Below are 16,175 nucleotides of genomic sequence, written 5' to 3'. Positions count from 1 at the left end.
GCCCCAAAAGTAATTACAGTTTTATTACACAGGCACAAGAACAGTTTAATGTTAAACCTTACTGAGAGTGCTAACAGTAACAAATGATGGCTATTGAGTGTCAAAAGGAAACTAAATATCCCAAAACTGCCTTCATGAATCAACTACAACCAAGGTAGGTGGAAAATCTGTTAGTTCTCTTTAAAGATGGTATAGTGTGTGTTTGTAACAAGAACATTTACCCTCAGATGGACAAAGAGGTTCAAAGTTGTTTTTGCTAAGCATCCAACTTGCTGTTTCCAATGTTTGTAAATGGATTTGAATTACTCTGCAGTATTTTCAGGTATCATACAATTAATTGCAGCTTTCAAACTTTTCAGTGGCATGTTGGAAGAGTCAGTTGTTGAGCATCACAACTTATTTATACTTTTCTGTACAAAATATCATTGATTAATTGGTTTGATTTGATTGTACACCTGGGGCAATGGATATTCAGGAGAATGAACATTTTATTTATTTATTTCACCTTTATTTAACCAGGTAGGCAAGTTGAGAACAAGTTCTCATTTACAATTGCGACCTGGCCAAGATAAATCAAAGCAGTTCGACAACATACAACAACACAGAGTTACACATGGAGTAAAACAACATACAATCAATGATTTACAAAAAGTTCAGAAATAAATGTATTGTGTAGATCCAATAAGACTCTCAGATAGATTGAAATTGTGCAGGAGATTGTGTGTGCTCTATTCATTCTATTTCTATCTTCAACATGCAGTTCCAGATACAGCCCTGCCATTAGTTGAAGGCAGCCAATCCAATAGTTTCAGAAAAGTAGTCACTTCCTCAGATCTGTAAGCTGTCATCAAGGCAAAGGGTGGCTACTTGTTGAATCTCAAATATAAAATATATTTTGATTTGTTTAACACTTTTTTGGTTACTGCATGATTCCATATATGTTATTTCATAGTGTTGATGTCTTCACTATTATTTTACAATGTAGAACATAGTTTAAAAGAAATAACAAAAGACCTTGGAATGAGTAGGTGTGTCCAAACATTTTGACTGGGACTGTATATATTGCATTAAAATACAAAAACACAGCACAAATAAATGATCTCTGTCCCTCTCTTTCTCCCTCGAGTGTGGTACCATAGACTACGGCTCCTACGTGAACCTGACAGAGAGGAACCTGCAGGATGCCCAGAAGTTCCTGCTGATGAACGAGGTGGTTCAGCCGGTCCAGCCTGTCCCTTACTTTATGGAGGATAATATCCGCTTCTCCCACGTAGCTGTGGACGTGGTGCAGGGCAAAGACATGCTGTTCCATATCATCTACCTGGCCACAGGTAAAATTGGTGTGTGTGTGTGTGTGTGGGTGTGTGTGTGTGGGTGTGTGTGTGTGTGTGTGATCTGATTCCTAGCCCTTTGACTCTGCACATTGTGGAGTGGTTCAGGAAGGTGAATGAAGGCATTAGATGTGTAGCTCTGAGGAGACATCAAAGCTTTCATTCAGCTGACATTAATGGGATCGCAATGAACTGCCATGTGTCCTCCATATGCGGCAGCGCGCACGCACACACACACACACACACACACACACACACACACACACACACACACACACACACACAGAGGCACACAAGCTCACACACGCACACAACCTTGCACATCCAGCAGACTCACACACACAAACCACACACACACACACACCCCATCCTTTTCCACACACTCAATCCCTCACTGAGAGATGTTAAACACCATGAAATTGCAACCAGTCGCCTGTCAAGGGGAAGCATGGCGGTAATGAGAAAAACACAGGTACAGTATGTAATACAGCAACCAGACAGAGGACAGGAAGTATGTAACACAGCAACCAGACAGAGGACAGGAAGTATGTAACACAGCAACCAGACTGGAAGGTTTAACCTCCTCTTACACTGCTGGCTTGTACAGCCATGCTCTGTCTCATTCTGTGCCCCTGTTATTTCTGGATCCCTCCTCCACCTGTTCTGCATCACTAGCCTTGGGGCATTTCTGTCTGTCTGACGGTCCTGCTGACAAAACATTGCTCCCATTGTGTTTGTGTGTGTTCGTATGTGCGTGAGTGAGTGAGTGTGTGTATCTCCACTCTCATTGTGTGTGGATGCGTGCTTATACGTGCGTGAGTGTGTCTGTGTGATCAATGCGGCAATGAGATCGGTGGGTTCACACAGAGCAGACAAGTTTCTGGATGCTAACCAGACCCTAATGAAAACATCTGAACCAGTGCCAGGGCCATTAGCAACGGCTAGCATACATAGCTAATCACTGGCTATTAGCGCTCTAGTGCACTGCTCTGATTGGGACCATTCTCTGGTACCTGATTGTTTTACTAGAGGGCCGAACAACTAGGTAGTGTCGTACAATGTTTTTCCAACTGTTGGCTTTGTAAACCACACAAATCCTCTTTAATTCCTGTTTGTATAAAATAAACTGTTTTTAGGCAGGATCTAGCCATGAACGCTAACACTATTGTAGCATGTTGAACCAAACTATTTCCCACATTTCTTTGCTTGTAGCTTTTAGTCAAGTGTAGTCATCAATTTCTGAGTATCTCGGATATCAGTTTCCCTACAGATCGATAAAACATCCATTGCTCCCGCAGTGAAAAACTCTACTTCGGGGCAGGACTGTACTTTTGTATTTTGCCACCTTGAAGCTTTGTGTTAGGGAATAGGAATTCAACTTTCTTAGATCTAATTACATTCCCCTCCCCACAGGGAATGCATGTATAATTGACGATGTTTGCTTGAGTTGCCTCCAAATTCTGTATCTTATGCAATCACATGGGATGTTCGCATTACATTACATTATTGACCACAGAGGTCATCTGTTAAGTGCTGACCTAATCTATAAATCAAGACTTCCTATGATGGCAGTTTAGCATGTCTAAAAACACTTTAAATTAGTGGATTTGGCTATTTCAGTCACATCTGTTGTTGACAGGTGTATAAAACAAGCACACAGCCATGCAATCTCCATAGTGAAAAAATGTCAGTAGAATGGCCTGATCAGCTCAGTAACTTTCAACGTGGCACCGTCATAGGATGCCACCTTTCCAACAAGTCAGTTAGACTAATTTCTGCCCTGCTAGAGCTGCCCCAGTCAACTGTAAGTGCTGATATTGTGAAGGGGAAACTTCTAAGAGCAACAACGGTTCAGCCGCGAAGTGATAAGCCAGACAAGCTCACAGAATGGGACCCCTGGGTGCTGAAGCGCGTAGCTTGTAAAAATATTTTGTCCTCGGTTGCAACACTCACTACCGAGTTCCAAACTTCCTATGAAAGCAACTTCAGCACAAGAACTGTTCATCGGGAGCTTCATGAAATGGGTTTCCATGGCCGAGCAGCTGCACACAAGCGTAATATCACCATACGCAATGCCAAGTGTCGGCTGGAGTGGTGTAAAGCTCGCCGCCATTGGACTCTGGGGAAGTGGAAATTAGTTATCTGGAGTGATGAATCACGCTTTACCATCTGGCAGTCCGATGGACGAATCTGAGTTTGGCAGATGCCAGGAGAACGCTACCTGCCCGAATGCACAGTATCAACTGTCTGGTAGGGGAGGAATTATGGTCTGGGGCTGTTTTTCATGGTTAGGACTAGGCCCCTTAGTTCCAGTGAAGGGAAATCACTACAGCATACAATGACATTCTGGATGATTCTGTGCTTCCAACTTTGTGGCAACAGTTTGGGGAAGGCCCTTTCCTGTTTCAGCATGACAATGCCCCCATGCACAAAGCGAGGTCCATACAGAAATGGTTTGTCGAGATCAGTGTGGAAGAGCTTCACTGGCCTGCACAACGCCCTGACCTCAACCCCACCAAACACCTTTTGGATGAATTGGAATGCCGACTGCGAGCCAGGCCTAATTGCCCAACATCAGTGCCCGACCTCACTAATGCTTTTGTAGCTGAATGGAAGCCAGTCCATGCAGCAATGTTCCAACATGTAGTAGAATGCCTTCCCAGAAGAGTGGAGGCTGTTATAGCAGTTAAGGAAGGACCAACTCCATATTAATGCCCATGATTTTGGAATGAGATGTTCCACATACTTTTGGTCATGTTGTGTACTTTTCCAGAGGGAGTAAGCTATTGTAGTTGATTGGGGATCTTGCAACTTTGCCAAATATGGAGTCAATGGTGACTTCCTCTCCCTCATCCACTCCCTTTGAAAAATAAGAATATTGTTTAATACATATGAGACAGAAATGTTCCCTCTTTTTTATATACCTCCTTCTCTTACTCTCTTCTCTCCAGATTATGGAACCATCCGTAAGGTCCTGTCTCCTCTGAACCAGTCCATGGGCAGCTGTCTATTGGATGAGATTGAGTTGTTCCCGCCCAGGAGGAGACAACCAATCAGAAGCCTCCTGATCCTTCACAGCAGCAGTGAGCTGTACGTCGGGGTCAGGGACCAGGTCATCAAGATACCACTGATGAGATGCAACTTCCACAAGACCAGAGAGTGAGTAGTACACACAGACGTGTACGCACGCGCACACACACACACACACACACACACACACACACACACACACACACACACAACCTCCTAGTTATCAAAGCTGTGCAATCCAGGTGACCAAGAACATGTTAGCCAACAGAGCTAAAGTCTAGACATTATTTTATGGAGCTAAAACAAGTCTTCAGGTTTCAGATAATCTTGGTAACCCAGAAGTAAAATTATTTTACCAAGGTTTGTAATTTCCTGTTTTACTTCTGGGGTGTATGCCGTTAACAATTGTGATTACCTTTGTGCAAAGGAAGGAAGCGAAGTGTCCTCCTGTGGAAATGGAAACTCTCAGCCAAACCCTTCCACTAATTTCAGCTGTGTTTATCATGGTCAAAAAGCACATTATTGTTTTGATGAATTTTTACAATATAGCCAATTTTGACTTTGTTGCTGTGGAATCTAGTGGAAACCGTTCATCACGGGCTTGAATAACACCGCACCAGCTTAAGCACCACCTTTGCCCAATCCTGATTCGTCCAAATAATCAATCACAAAAACCCAAAACCAGGAACTACTGCTGCTAATCACATAATTATACGTGTGTCTTGATAGATTCTCGACGTTTCATCTGTCCATGAGAATCTGTCCACCAGGGATTAGGTTTCAGACAAAGACCCACCCACAGACCCACACACATACACTACTTCTCCACAACTGCATGTAGTTTCATAGTTGTTACAAGCTAATTACTTGTTAATTAATCCAATTATAGTGCGCCTGGCATGATGCCAATGTAATATAGTGTTGGTCTGCCTTCTTGTCCCCTCAGCTGCTGTGGCTATTGTAGTGGGAGTATGTTAATGAGACATATTGAGTTTCTGACAGAGGCACCAGATCGTTCGGAGCAGAGGCCTGGATATGAACACAGTGCCAAGGATAACAGTAGACACATGATTCACAGAGACTTACTGTGTATTAAATGGCACCCTATTCCCTATTTAGTGCACTACTTTTGATAGGGCTCTGGTCAAAAGTAGTGCACTATATAGGGAACAGGGTGCCATTTCGGACGCAATGCATGATTTACAAAGACAGACTCCATTGAAGAGATTTGGAGAAACCACAGCAAATAGGTGAAAACCAATCTGCAATTTTCATCTCACAAAGACATAAGTTATTCTCTGGTTTAGATTTAGAGATGGAGGGTAACACCTGGGTCAGTAACACCTGAGTAGATTATAAACTGTTATTTTTTCTCTTCTGACAGACGCGCGAGTGTGTGTCAGTACACAATCTATCACTATTATATTCTACAGACTATTACTGTAGCTAATACCATCTGTCTGTGTCTCAGAGATGAGTGTAGGTTGTGACACGGCTCTCTTATTTGCATGACAGAAGAGAGACATCAGGTACTTTATTGTGCTGGAAACCTCTACGCCTCCTAAACAGAGACCTGGAAAAGCCAGAAGGGGATTGAGCTGGTATTAGACTGGTCCCATGACAAATCTGTACTGTGATAATAGTTTGTGATAGTCTTGCTTATTCCTTAAAAGTTTACAGATCAGAACATGACTGAGGAATAACTTTTTCACACCCTCTTGCCTTTTCTCTCATTAATTAATATATGAATCAATGAATCAGTCAATATGTCTCCTCTCTGTCAGGGCGTGTGTGGGGGCGAGGGACCCGTATTGTGGCTGGGACCTGGTGTTGAGGAAGTGCACCACACTGGAGGAGAGCGTCAGCATGAGCCAATGGGAACAGAGCATCACTAAGTGCCCTGTGAGTACCCAGAATGCACTGTACCATACACGCACACACACACACACACACACACACACACACACACACACACACACACACACACACACACACACACACACACACACACACACACACACACACACACACACACACACACACACACTAAGAGAAATGTATTCTCTCCCCAGCAAAGCCTCAATCAATCTCCTCTGTCTTCGCGATCATTAGCTAATTCGCAACAGTTCGCCCCATTCATTCTGTCCACTCCCAATTCCGGGGGATTGATTTCACAGCGACCCCGCTTAATGAAACGGTAATTGACGTGTTTCTGACAGACATCCATTCTGGTGCGGTGACCATTGGCAGTGTTGAGTGCTGCCCTAGTCTTGTATGTGGTTTCATGTTCAACAGGTTATTTGGCACTACTAGACAGCCCACTGCATTTGTTGGCGAACACCTACACACATGCGCACACACACCAAAGCATTACTTATCCAGAATCTTTAAAGTTCACCGACAGACCTAAGGGACACTCTCTACTGATCAGAGAGCACTGGCTGTCTCCTTCTGATTACATAATGGTCAACTAAAAGACAGTGTAAACACAGACACTATTACAGGTGTCGTCGCCTGTGCTCTGGCTATTCTTAGCGCCTTTTATTTGCTCAGACACAACTGCCAAAGACAAGAAGGGAGCGTGTATTTGCTTATGTAGCCTTTATATAGCCAGTTAAATAATTGAAAATGAGAATAAATTCTGTTCCAATAACGACCTGCTAGCCAGCGGAACAATGGAGTCCTGTGTTGCCCAGACAAACTATGAACCATTTGGTTATTATTGTAGGACTTCCATGGCTGTTAAAACTGACTGACAACTGGCAGTCCAAATGCACATAACTGTTGGACAGGACTGGAATATTGGGGACAAAATGACTGCAAAGTCAATGACGCTTTTGTGAAGCTGCGTAGATTTATTTCCCATACATTACTCTAATCGGCTTTTGTGATTAACATGGCTTTCTTCAACATGGAACTGAACTTTCAGAGAACTTAGAGGAGAGATGAAGTCATATTTCACATGTTTTGTGGTTAAGATTTGGATAGGATCTTGTTCCAAGGTGTAATGTGTACCACAGTGAGTTGGTAGAAAGGAGACGGCTTTACCAACCTATTCACAAAACCATCTGGTGTTTGGGACTGGACTCCCTGTGGAAATAAACACTATAGAAAAGAGGTGTGTTTTTGGTGAAGTAAAATAAATCTTAGTCACCATGTTCACCAAATGTGTCTTTTAGGCATTAAAAGTACAAATGGAACTGCATTCTATTCACCATTCTATTCACCTTAACTGTAACCATTCTGTTCCTTCCCCCTCTACAGCACATTTCAAACCCAACAATAAAACAATGCACTTCATCTTTTAAGTGAGAAACAATAGAGAAGTCTGCTGATACAATTCCACTGAGGCCGTGAAATTCTAAATTATTTTTGATGTGATGTTCCCTAGTGTATATGAAATACAAACACTTTTTTTCACAAACAATTGTTTTATCTAGCTCCCCTTGCCATGGCAGCAAAATATCACTCTTTTGTCCATCCCTCTATTCTAACCTTTCATTTCATTAGCAGATTACACACTTCTGTATCAGTCTTACAATAAGAGTAAAAGAGATGCAATATAGCTCTCTCTCTCCCTTTCTCAATTCAATTTAAGGGATTTATTGGCATGGGAAACATTAGTTTACATCGCCAAAGCAAGTGAAATAGATAATAAACAAAGTAAAATAAACAATAAAAAATGTACAGTAAACTTTACACTCACAAATGTTCCAAAAGAATAAAGACATTTCAAATGTCATATTATGACTATGTACAGTGTTATAATGCAAATAGTTAAAGTACAAAAGGGAAAATAAATAAACAAAATATAGGTTGTATTTAGAATGGTGTTTGTTCTTCACTGGTTGCCCGTTTCTTGTGCAAGGCTATGCTCACTGAGTTTGTACATCTTTCAAAAATGTCCTTCTGTCCCGGTTGTCGTCGGTGAAGGAGGACCAAAACGCAGCAGTATGCTCATCTTGAGAATTTATTAACTTCAAAAAATGAACGTACAAAATAACAAAACAAAAAGAACGAACGAACAACTACAAACAGTCTGGCTAGCATAGGCTCAACACAGAACAATCACCCACAAATCCCAAACACAAACACACCCTACTATATGGGACTATCAATCAAAGGCAGATAGATAACACCTGCCTTCAACTGAGAGTCCCAACCCCAATTAACCAAACATAGACATACACTCAATAGACTCCACATAGAAATACCTAAACATAAACCAACACCCGGAATTACTAACTCAAACACCCTTTTAACAAAAACACACCACCCTGAACCACATAAAACAAATACCCTCTGCCACGCCCTGACCAAACTACAAAACAATTAACCTTATATACTGGCCAGGACGTGACAGTACTCCCCCCTTAAAGGTGCTACCCCGGAAGCACCTTAACAAAAAATAACTCCAAGCAACACAAAAAGTCTGGGCAGTCTGGCAGCTCGGGACAGTCTGGGCAGTCTGGCCGCTCGGGACAGTCTGGGCAGTCTGGCCGCTCGGGACAGTCTGGGCAGTCTGGCCACTCCGGCAGTTCAGAGCAGTCTGGCCACTCCGGCAGATCAGGGCAGTCTGGCCACTCCGGCGACTGTTGACTGGCGGGCAGCTCCGACGACTGTTGACTGGCGGGCAGCTCCGACGACTGTTGACTGGCGGGCAGCTCCGACGACTGTTGACTGGCGGGCAGCTCCGACGACTGTTGACTGGCGGGCAGCTCCGACGACTGTTGACTGGCGGGCAGCTCCGACGACTGTTGACTGGCGTGCAGCTCCGGCGACTGTTGACTGGCGTGCAGCTCCGGCGACTGTTGACTGGCGGGCAGCTCCGACGACTGTTGACTGGCGGGCAGCTCCGACGACTGTTGACTGGCGGGCAGCTCCGACGACTGTTGACTGGCGGGCAGCTCCGACGACTGTTGACTGGCGGTGCTGGGTTTATGCACTTGAATGCTAGTGCGGGGAGCGGGAACAGGACGAGTCGGACTGGGTTGACGCACTTCCGGGTCCGCACGAGAGACAGGAGCTGGAAACCCCGGGCTATGGAGGCGCACAGCCGGTCTAGATCTTACCTCCTGCACAACCCGCCTTGGCTGGATGGAACTAGTAGCCCTGTACGAGCGGGGTGCTCGTACAGGGCAGACTGGGCTGTGCAGGGGCCTGATGGTAGCCGTGCGTAGAGCGGGAGTTGGGTAGCCTGGTCCTCGGAGGCGTACCGGCGACCAGATGCGCTGCGCAGGCATCCTCCTACCAGGCTGGATGCCCGCTCTAGCACGGCACCTGCGAGGGGCTGGAATAACTCGCACCGGACTGTGCGTGCGTATGGGTTTCGCTTCTCAGCGAAACATAGCGCTCTCCACCCCATACGCTCCTCCATATAACCACGGGTAGCTGGCTTCCGGCTTTTCCTTCGCCTAGCCAAACTACCCGTGTGCCCCCCCCAAAAAATTTCTTGGGGGTGCCTCTCGTGCTTCTCCCTCAGCGCGTCCATGGCCTCGTACCTCCGCCTCTCCGCCTTGGCTGCCTCAATTTCCCACTGCGGGCGGCGATACTCCCCAGCCTGGTGCCAAGGTCCGGCCCCGTCCAGAACTTCCTCCCAAGTCCACTTCTCCCGCCAGTCCAACTCGAAAACCGTCTGCTCCTTCCTCTGCTGCTTGGTCCATCGTTGGTGGGTGATTCTGTCACGGTTGTCATCGGTGAAGGAGGACCAAAACGCAGCAGGTACGTGTATGCTCATCTTGAGAATTTATTAACTTCAAAAAATGAACGTACAAAATAACAAAACAAAAAGAACGAACGAACAACTACAAACAGTCTGGCTAGCATAGGCTCAACACAGAACAATCACCCACAAATCCCAAACACAAACACACCCTACTATATGGGACTCTCAATCAAAGGCAGATAGACAACACCTGCCTTCAACTGAGAGTCCCAACCCCAATTAACCAAACATAGACATACACTCAATAGACTCCACATAGAAATACCTAAACATAAACCAACACCCGGAATTACTAACTCAAACACCCTTTTAACAAAAACACACCACCCTGAACCACATAAAACAAATACCCTCTGCCACGCCCTGACCAAACTACAAAACAATTAACCTTATATACTGGCCAGGACGTGACACCTTCATTTTGGGTCAGTCACAGTGGTCATGTATTCTGCCACTGTGTGCTCTCTGTTTAGGGCCAAATGGCATTCTAGTTTGCTCAGTTTTTTTCCATAAATTCTTTCCAATGTGTCAAGTAATTATCTTTTTTATTTTCTAATGATTTGGTGTGGTCTAATTGTTTTGCTGTCCTGGGGTTCTGTGGGGTGTGTTTGTGAACAGAGACCCAGGACCAGCTTGCTTAAGGGGCTCTTCTCCAGGTTAATTTCTCTGTAGGTGATGGCTTTGTTATAGAAGGCCTAATTCTGCTCTGCATGCATTAGTTGGTGTTTTACGTTGTACACAGAGGATATTTTTGCAGAATTCTGCATACTTTCTCTCAATTTTGCGTTTGTCCCATTTTGTGAATTATTGGTTGGTGAGTGGACACCAGACCTCACAACCATAAAGGACAATGGATTCTATAACTGATCCAAGTATTTTTAAGCCAGCTCCTAATTGGTATGTAGAATTTTATGTTGCTTTTTATGGCATAGAAGGCCCTTCTTGCCTTGTCTCAGATTATTCACAGCTTTGTGGAAGTTGCCTATGATGTTTAGGTTGAGGTATGTATAGTTTTTTGTGTGCTCTAGGGCAACAGTGTCTAGATGGAATTTGTATTCGTGGTCCTGGCAACTGGACCTTTTTTGGAACACCATTATTTTTGTCCTACATAATCTGTGCAGAAGATCTAGGTGATGCTGTGAGCCCTCCTTGGTTGGGGACAGAAGCACTAGATCATCAGCAAACAGTAGACATTTTCTTGATTCTTTCCTTGGTCTTTTCTTTACATTTAATTTTCTATGGTGGAGGGTTAACGCACTGTTAGTTTAGCAGTACCCGTAGTTTTTTTTTTAAGTTAGGGAGGAAGAGGACAGAGCTTTAGTTTCCTGGGGTTTTGAACACTGTGGTGTGCACGATGGCTTCGCAGCCTAGCTCGGAAGAAACACTGTTGTTACAGCATGGATTCAGGTGTGTTCCTGAGATTGGAGTTAAGATGGAGATTCTGCTCACGGTAAGTTTGCTAGCATTTTTGTTTACTGTCGGCAGGTTTTCAGAAGATGCCGTTAAGCATTTTGTTTTATTCCAGAGGCAAGTGTTCATGTTTCTGAATAACAATGAGCAACAGTTAAATGTGCATTTTAAAGTGAGGCATGGAGAGGGGCTCTACGCAGGGTTTGCCAGCACAGATAGTCTATGGTGCTTTGAGTGTGGGGATTTGGGACATAAGAGCGTTAAGTGCCCACATAAAGGCCATAGACAAGGTGAGGGTACAACCACCAGTGGGGGAAATCGAGGTCAACGTGCAGGGGCCATGAGATGCAGGCAGCAGAGGCCGGGCCTAGTCATGCTATAGATCAGGGGTGGGCAATTCCAGTCCTCGAGGGCTTGATTGGTGTCACAGTTTTGCCCCAGCCCCAGCTAACACACCTGACTCCAATAATGACCTAATCATGGTCTTCACTTTAGAATGCAATTTGATTAATCAGCTGTGTTTGCTAGGGATGGAGAAAAAGTGTAACACCAATCAGGCCCTCGAGGACTGGTGTTGCCAACCCCTGCTATAGATGGTGGTGTGGATGAAGCTGGGCCTAGTCATGCTAGAAATGGTGTAGATGAGGATGGGTCTAGTCAGGCTATGGATGGTGGTGTAGCTGAAGCTGGGTCTAGTCATGTGATGGATGGGGGTGTAGATGAGGCTGGGCCTAGTCAGGTTATGCTAGTGGATGAGGAGAGTAAAGTGGGGAAGGGCAAGTGGCTAGGGGCGGTGGAGGAGGGTGTCAAGCGTAAGAGGAAAAAGGGGGAGAAGAAAGGAGGTGGGAGGGGAGGGGAGAGGCTGGTGTGGTCAAAGGCAATAAGGAACCTTTGCCTGGTGTTGGGGGGAGGCCCCGAATTTAGAGAAAGGGCAGCTGGTCAGGACGGGAGATGGAGATGAGGAGGAGGAAGAGGACAATGAGGAGGCTTTCTTTTCAGACTCCTCCACAATGGGTCCAGAGCTGACAGCCAGCCAGTCAGGCAGAGGGGTCAAAGTTCCTGGGTTCCTGAATGACACTAAAAGGAAAAAGGTTCATCTTGAAGCTTTTTATGCGATCCGGGAAAGTTTTGTAAGATCAGGAAATGTTTTAGGTTGAGGAAGTGGGTCACAACCATGCGTAAGGTTCTACCTTCAGATGCTTTTTAGATTAATAGTTCTTATCTGGCACTGGGATTTTTTTAGCTTTACAATTGGTCTCTTTCTTTGCTGGCTTTTCTCCCACTTCTTATGGAGACTCTTCGGGTAGGATTGCTTAATATAAATGGCGCCAGAGATGCGGGAAAGAGGAGTCTGTTGGGTGAATATGTAAAACAAAAAAAGTATAGGTTTTGTTTCTGCAGGAGACGCTGGAGACCCATGGTGCAGCGGTCTAAGGCACTGCATCTCAGTGCTAGAGGCGTCACTACAGACACCCTGGGGCGAATCCAGGCTGTATCACAACCGGCCGTGATTGGGAGTCCCATAGGGCGGAGCACAATTGGCCCAGCGTCGTCCGGGTTTGGTCGATGTAGGCCATCATTGTAAATAAGAATTTGTTCTTAACTGACTTGCCTAGTTAAATAAAGGTAAAATAAATACAAATGTTGTGAATTAAGTCAATTAGGGGCTCTGATGGAAAGGGGCAAGTGTGCTGAGCCATGGAGCAAATGTTAGTGCAGGGGTGGCAGTCCTTTTTGCACCGGATCTGACTGTAAAAATGTGTTCCTCAAAGGAGGGTGTGTAGGGGTAGACTGCTTGTAGTAAAAGCAGAAATTAAAAACAGGGGTTTTGTCCTAATAAATGTGTATGCACCTCACAAAGGGAGCGAGAGGGTGTCGTTTGGGTGTCTTACACAGGAAGTCTCACAGGTAGTGCATGAGGAGATACTGGTGGTTGGCGGGGACTGGAATTGTACGATAGATTTTACGAAAGATAGAAATGGGGAGGAGCATCATTCAGGCTCAGTGTGGGTGTTAAGCAACATCATTAAGCAGTTTGACCTGGTGGATGTTTGGAGATCTAGACATCCCAACACAAGACAGTATACATGGGTGAAGGTCTTTGGGACTATGGTGAAAGTAGCCAGACTAGATCAGAGCAATAGGCTGTTGGGCGCTATCATTGTCCCGGTGGGTTTTTCGGATCACCACATGACCGTGGCTCGGCTGTCTATTTAACCAGGGCCTCTGTAGGCATCCTATTGGAAGTTTAATGTAAAGCTTTTACAAAATGCCAGTTTTTGCTCACGTTTCCAGACTTTTTGGGAAAGTTGGGGGCTGCACAAAGAGGAGTCTGAGTCAATGGTGGGATGTGGGAAATGTCCAAATTCAGCTTTTCTGTCAACAGGGTACAGCTCTCTCATCCTCAGAGGCTAGGACAATATTGGGGTAACTTGAGCGTAGTATCAGTGAAGTGGAGGTAGAGCTGGTGGGGCAAGGCAATGTAAGACTCCAGGCTAATTTAGCTGAATTACGTAATGACCTTGGCAGTTTTTTCAAGGTTAAAGCAAAGGGAGCACTTGTACGAGCTAGGTTCTCCATGCTCCCAGCTCCTTCTTCTTTGGTTTGGAAAGACAGAGCGGTGAAGCCAAGGGTATGCATTGTCTGCAGCTGTCGGATGAGCGGGTGACCTCTGTGGTGGGGGAGATGCGGGAGCGGACTGTGGAGTTTTACACAGAGTTGTGTAGGGCAGAATTGTGTGATCCTATGTGTGGTCAGGTTTTGTTTGCAGAACTCCCTATGCTCTCTCTGGCACTGATGGATGAAATGGACATTCCCCTGTTGTCCCATGAACCTTCAGAGGCCATAACCAAGATGTCCCCCGGCCGAGCACCGGGGGTCGAAGGACTCCCAGTAGAGTTTTATTTTAAAAATCAAGGGAATAATAAAGACTCTATAGTACACAAGGACCAGACTTATTGCGTACCGGGTCGCTGAATCACGGACAACTTGTCTTTAATCAGGGACATGTTGGACTTATCAAGAGTTTCTAATGTGAACTCTGACTGGTCTCCTTAGACCTTTGATAGAGCGGACCATGATAATCTGTTTAATGTGATGTTTGAGTTTGGGGAAAGGTTTTTGTCTTGTGTGAAGATGTTGTATGCTGGGGCGTCATGTATGGTCAAGGTGGGAGTGGGGCTCAGTAGGCCAGTCTGGGTGAGACGGGGCATTAGACAATGATTCCCTCTATCGGGGCAGTTATATACACTAGCCATTGAGCCTTTTTTGGGCCTCCTACGCAGGAGACTGCAGGGAATGTGCTGGACAGGCATATCAGTGTCGGCGTATGCAGATGACGTTTCTGTGATGGTTAGGGATGGGCAGGATATGCAGGCACTAGAGACTAGTCTGAAGGTGTACGGGGGAGCTTTGTCAGCTAAGGTGAACTGGGGCAAGAGCAAAGCTCTGTTATGTGGGGCATGGAGGGATATCCCCCCCTCCCCCCCTCTGCTTCCAGGGGGTTTTGCAAAGGGGTTGTGAAGGGCTTAACATTTTGGGGGTGTACCTGGGCTCAGAGAGGTGGGTCAAGAAGAACTGGGAGGGGCTGTCACAGGCAGTGGTGTCAAGACTGGCCCGGTGGAGGCGGCTCCTGTCCCAAGTGTCATATAGCGGGAGGGTGCTGATAATCAACAACCTGGCAGCATCCTCCCTGTGGTTTAAACTGGCTGTCCTCAACCCTCCCTGCCGGTCTGATAAAAGACCTGCAGCGCAAGCTGGTGGATTTTTTTCTGGTCAGGCCATCACTGGCACTCCACGAAGGAGGACAGGGCCTGGTGGAACTGGAGAGCAGGGTGGCTGCATTCCGACTATAGGCGTCGCAGAGACTGCTGTACCATACTGAGGTCGGCTGGAGAGAACCAGCATGCGTGCTGCTGAGGAGAGCTGGTGGATTAAGGTTGGACTGGCAGCTCTTCCTCATGAGGGTGGAGAGGCTGAGTACAGCAGGTCTCTCAGATTTTTTTCTCTGCGGTTATGAGGGCCTGGCAGCTGCTAAGGACCACAGGAGAAGGGGGTGTGGAGCCTGGGCTGTCGGTGTGGGAGGAGCCTATCTTCCACAATTCAGTCATCCTTTTGAGATCGGTTCAATCGGCCACCCTGCAGAAGTGACTGATGGCAGCGGGTTTACTAAGGCTGGGTGACCTGCGACTGCTGGGGGAGGAGGAGTGGAAAACCCCGGAAGTTCTGGCACAACAAAAAGGACTAACATCTCTTAGGCTGTAGATATTCCAGACCACGTATTCACCCTGCACACCCCAATTGACAAAAAAAACAAACCAAAACCAAGGCAAAGTTTTCTCATGCTTTGTTGATTTCAAAAAAGTATTTGACTCAATTTGGCATGAGGGTCAGCTATACAAATTGATTGAAAGTGGTGTTGGGGGAAAAACATACAACATTATAAAATCCATGTACACACACACATTTCTTTCCACAGGGCCGTGTGGTGAGACAGGGATGCAGCTTGAGCCTCACCCTCTTCAACATAAATATCAACGAATTGGCAAGGGAACTATAACAGTCTGCAGCACCCGGCCTCACCCTACTAGAATCTGAAGTAAAATGTCTACTGTTTGCTGATGATCTGGTGCTTCTGTCCCCAACCAAGGAGGGCTCACAGCAGCACCTAGATCTTCTGC

The 16,175-nt window shown here is 45.7% G+C and overlaps 1 protein-coding gene across 4 annotated transcripts in view; it reads left to right on the top strand.

Annotated features, from left to right (window-relative positions):
* The window catches only part of sema5a (sema domain, seven thrombospondin repeats (type 1 and type 1-like), transmembrane domain (TM) and short cytoplasmic domain, (semaphorin) 5A), a 193,270-nt gene that overhangs the window by 109,982 nt on the left and 67,113 nt on the right, over positions 1–16,175 (top strand). For all 4 annotated transcript variants that reach the window (XM_029697428.1, XM_029697432.1, XM_029697435.1 and 1 more), the window contains 3 exons: positions 1,127–1,331; positions 4,283–4,490; positions 6,146–6,263. In XM_029697428.1, coding sequence (XP_029553288.1) covers positions 1,127–1,331; positions 4,283–4,490; positions 6,146–6,263 — 531 coding nt within the window. The remainder of the gene's footprint in view (positions 1–1,126; positions 1,332–4,282; positions 4,491–6,145; positions 6,264–16,175) is intronic.

The sequence above is a fragment of the Salmo trutta genome, chromosome 2 (genome assembly GCF_901001165.1).
Source record: "Salmo trutta chromosome 2, fSalTru1.1, whole genome shotgun sequence".
NCBI lineage: Eukaryota > Metazoa > Chordata > Actinopteri > Salmoniformes > Salmonidae > Salmo > Salmo trutta.
The sequence above is the reverse complement of the archived record's forward strand: the minus strand, read 5'-3'. Positions and strand labels throughout refer to the sequence as shown.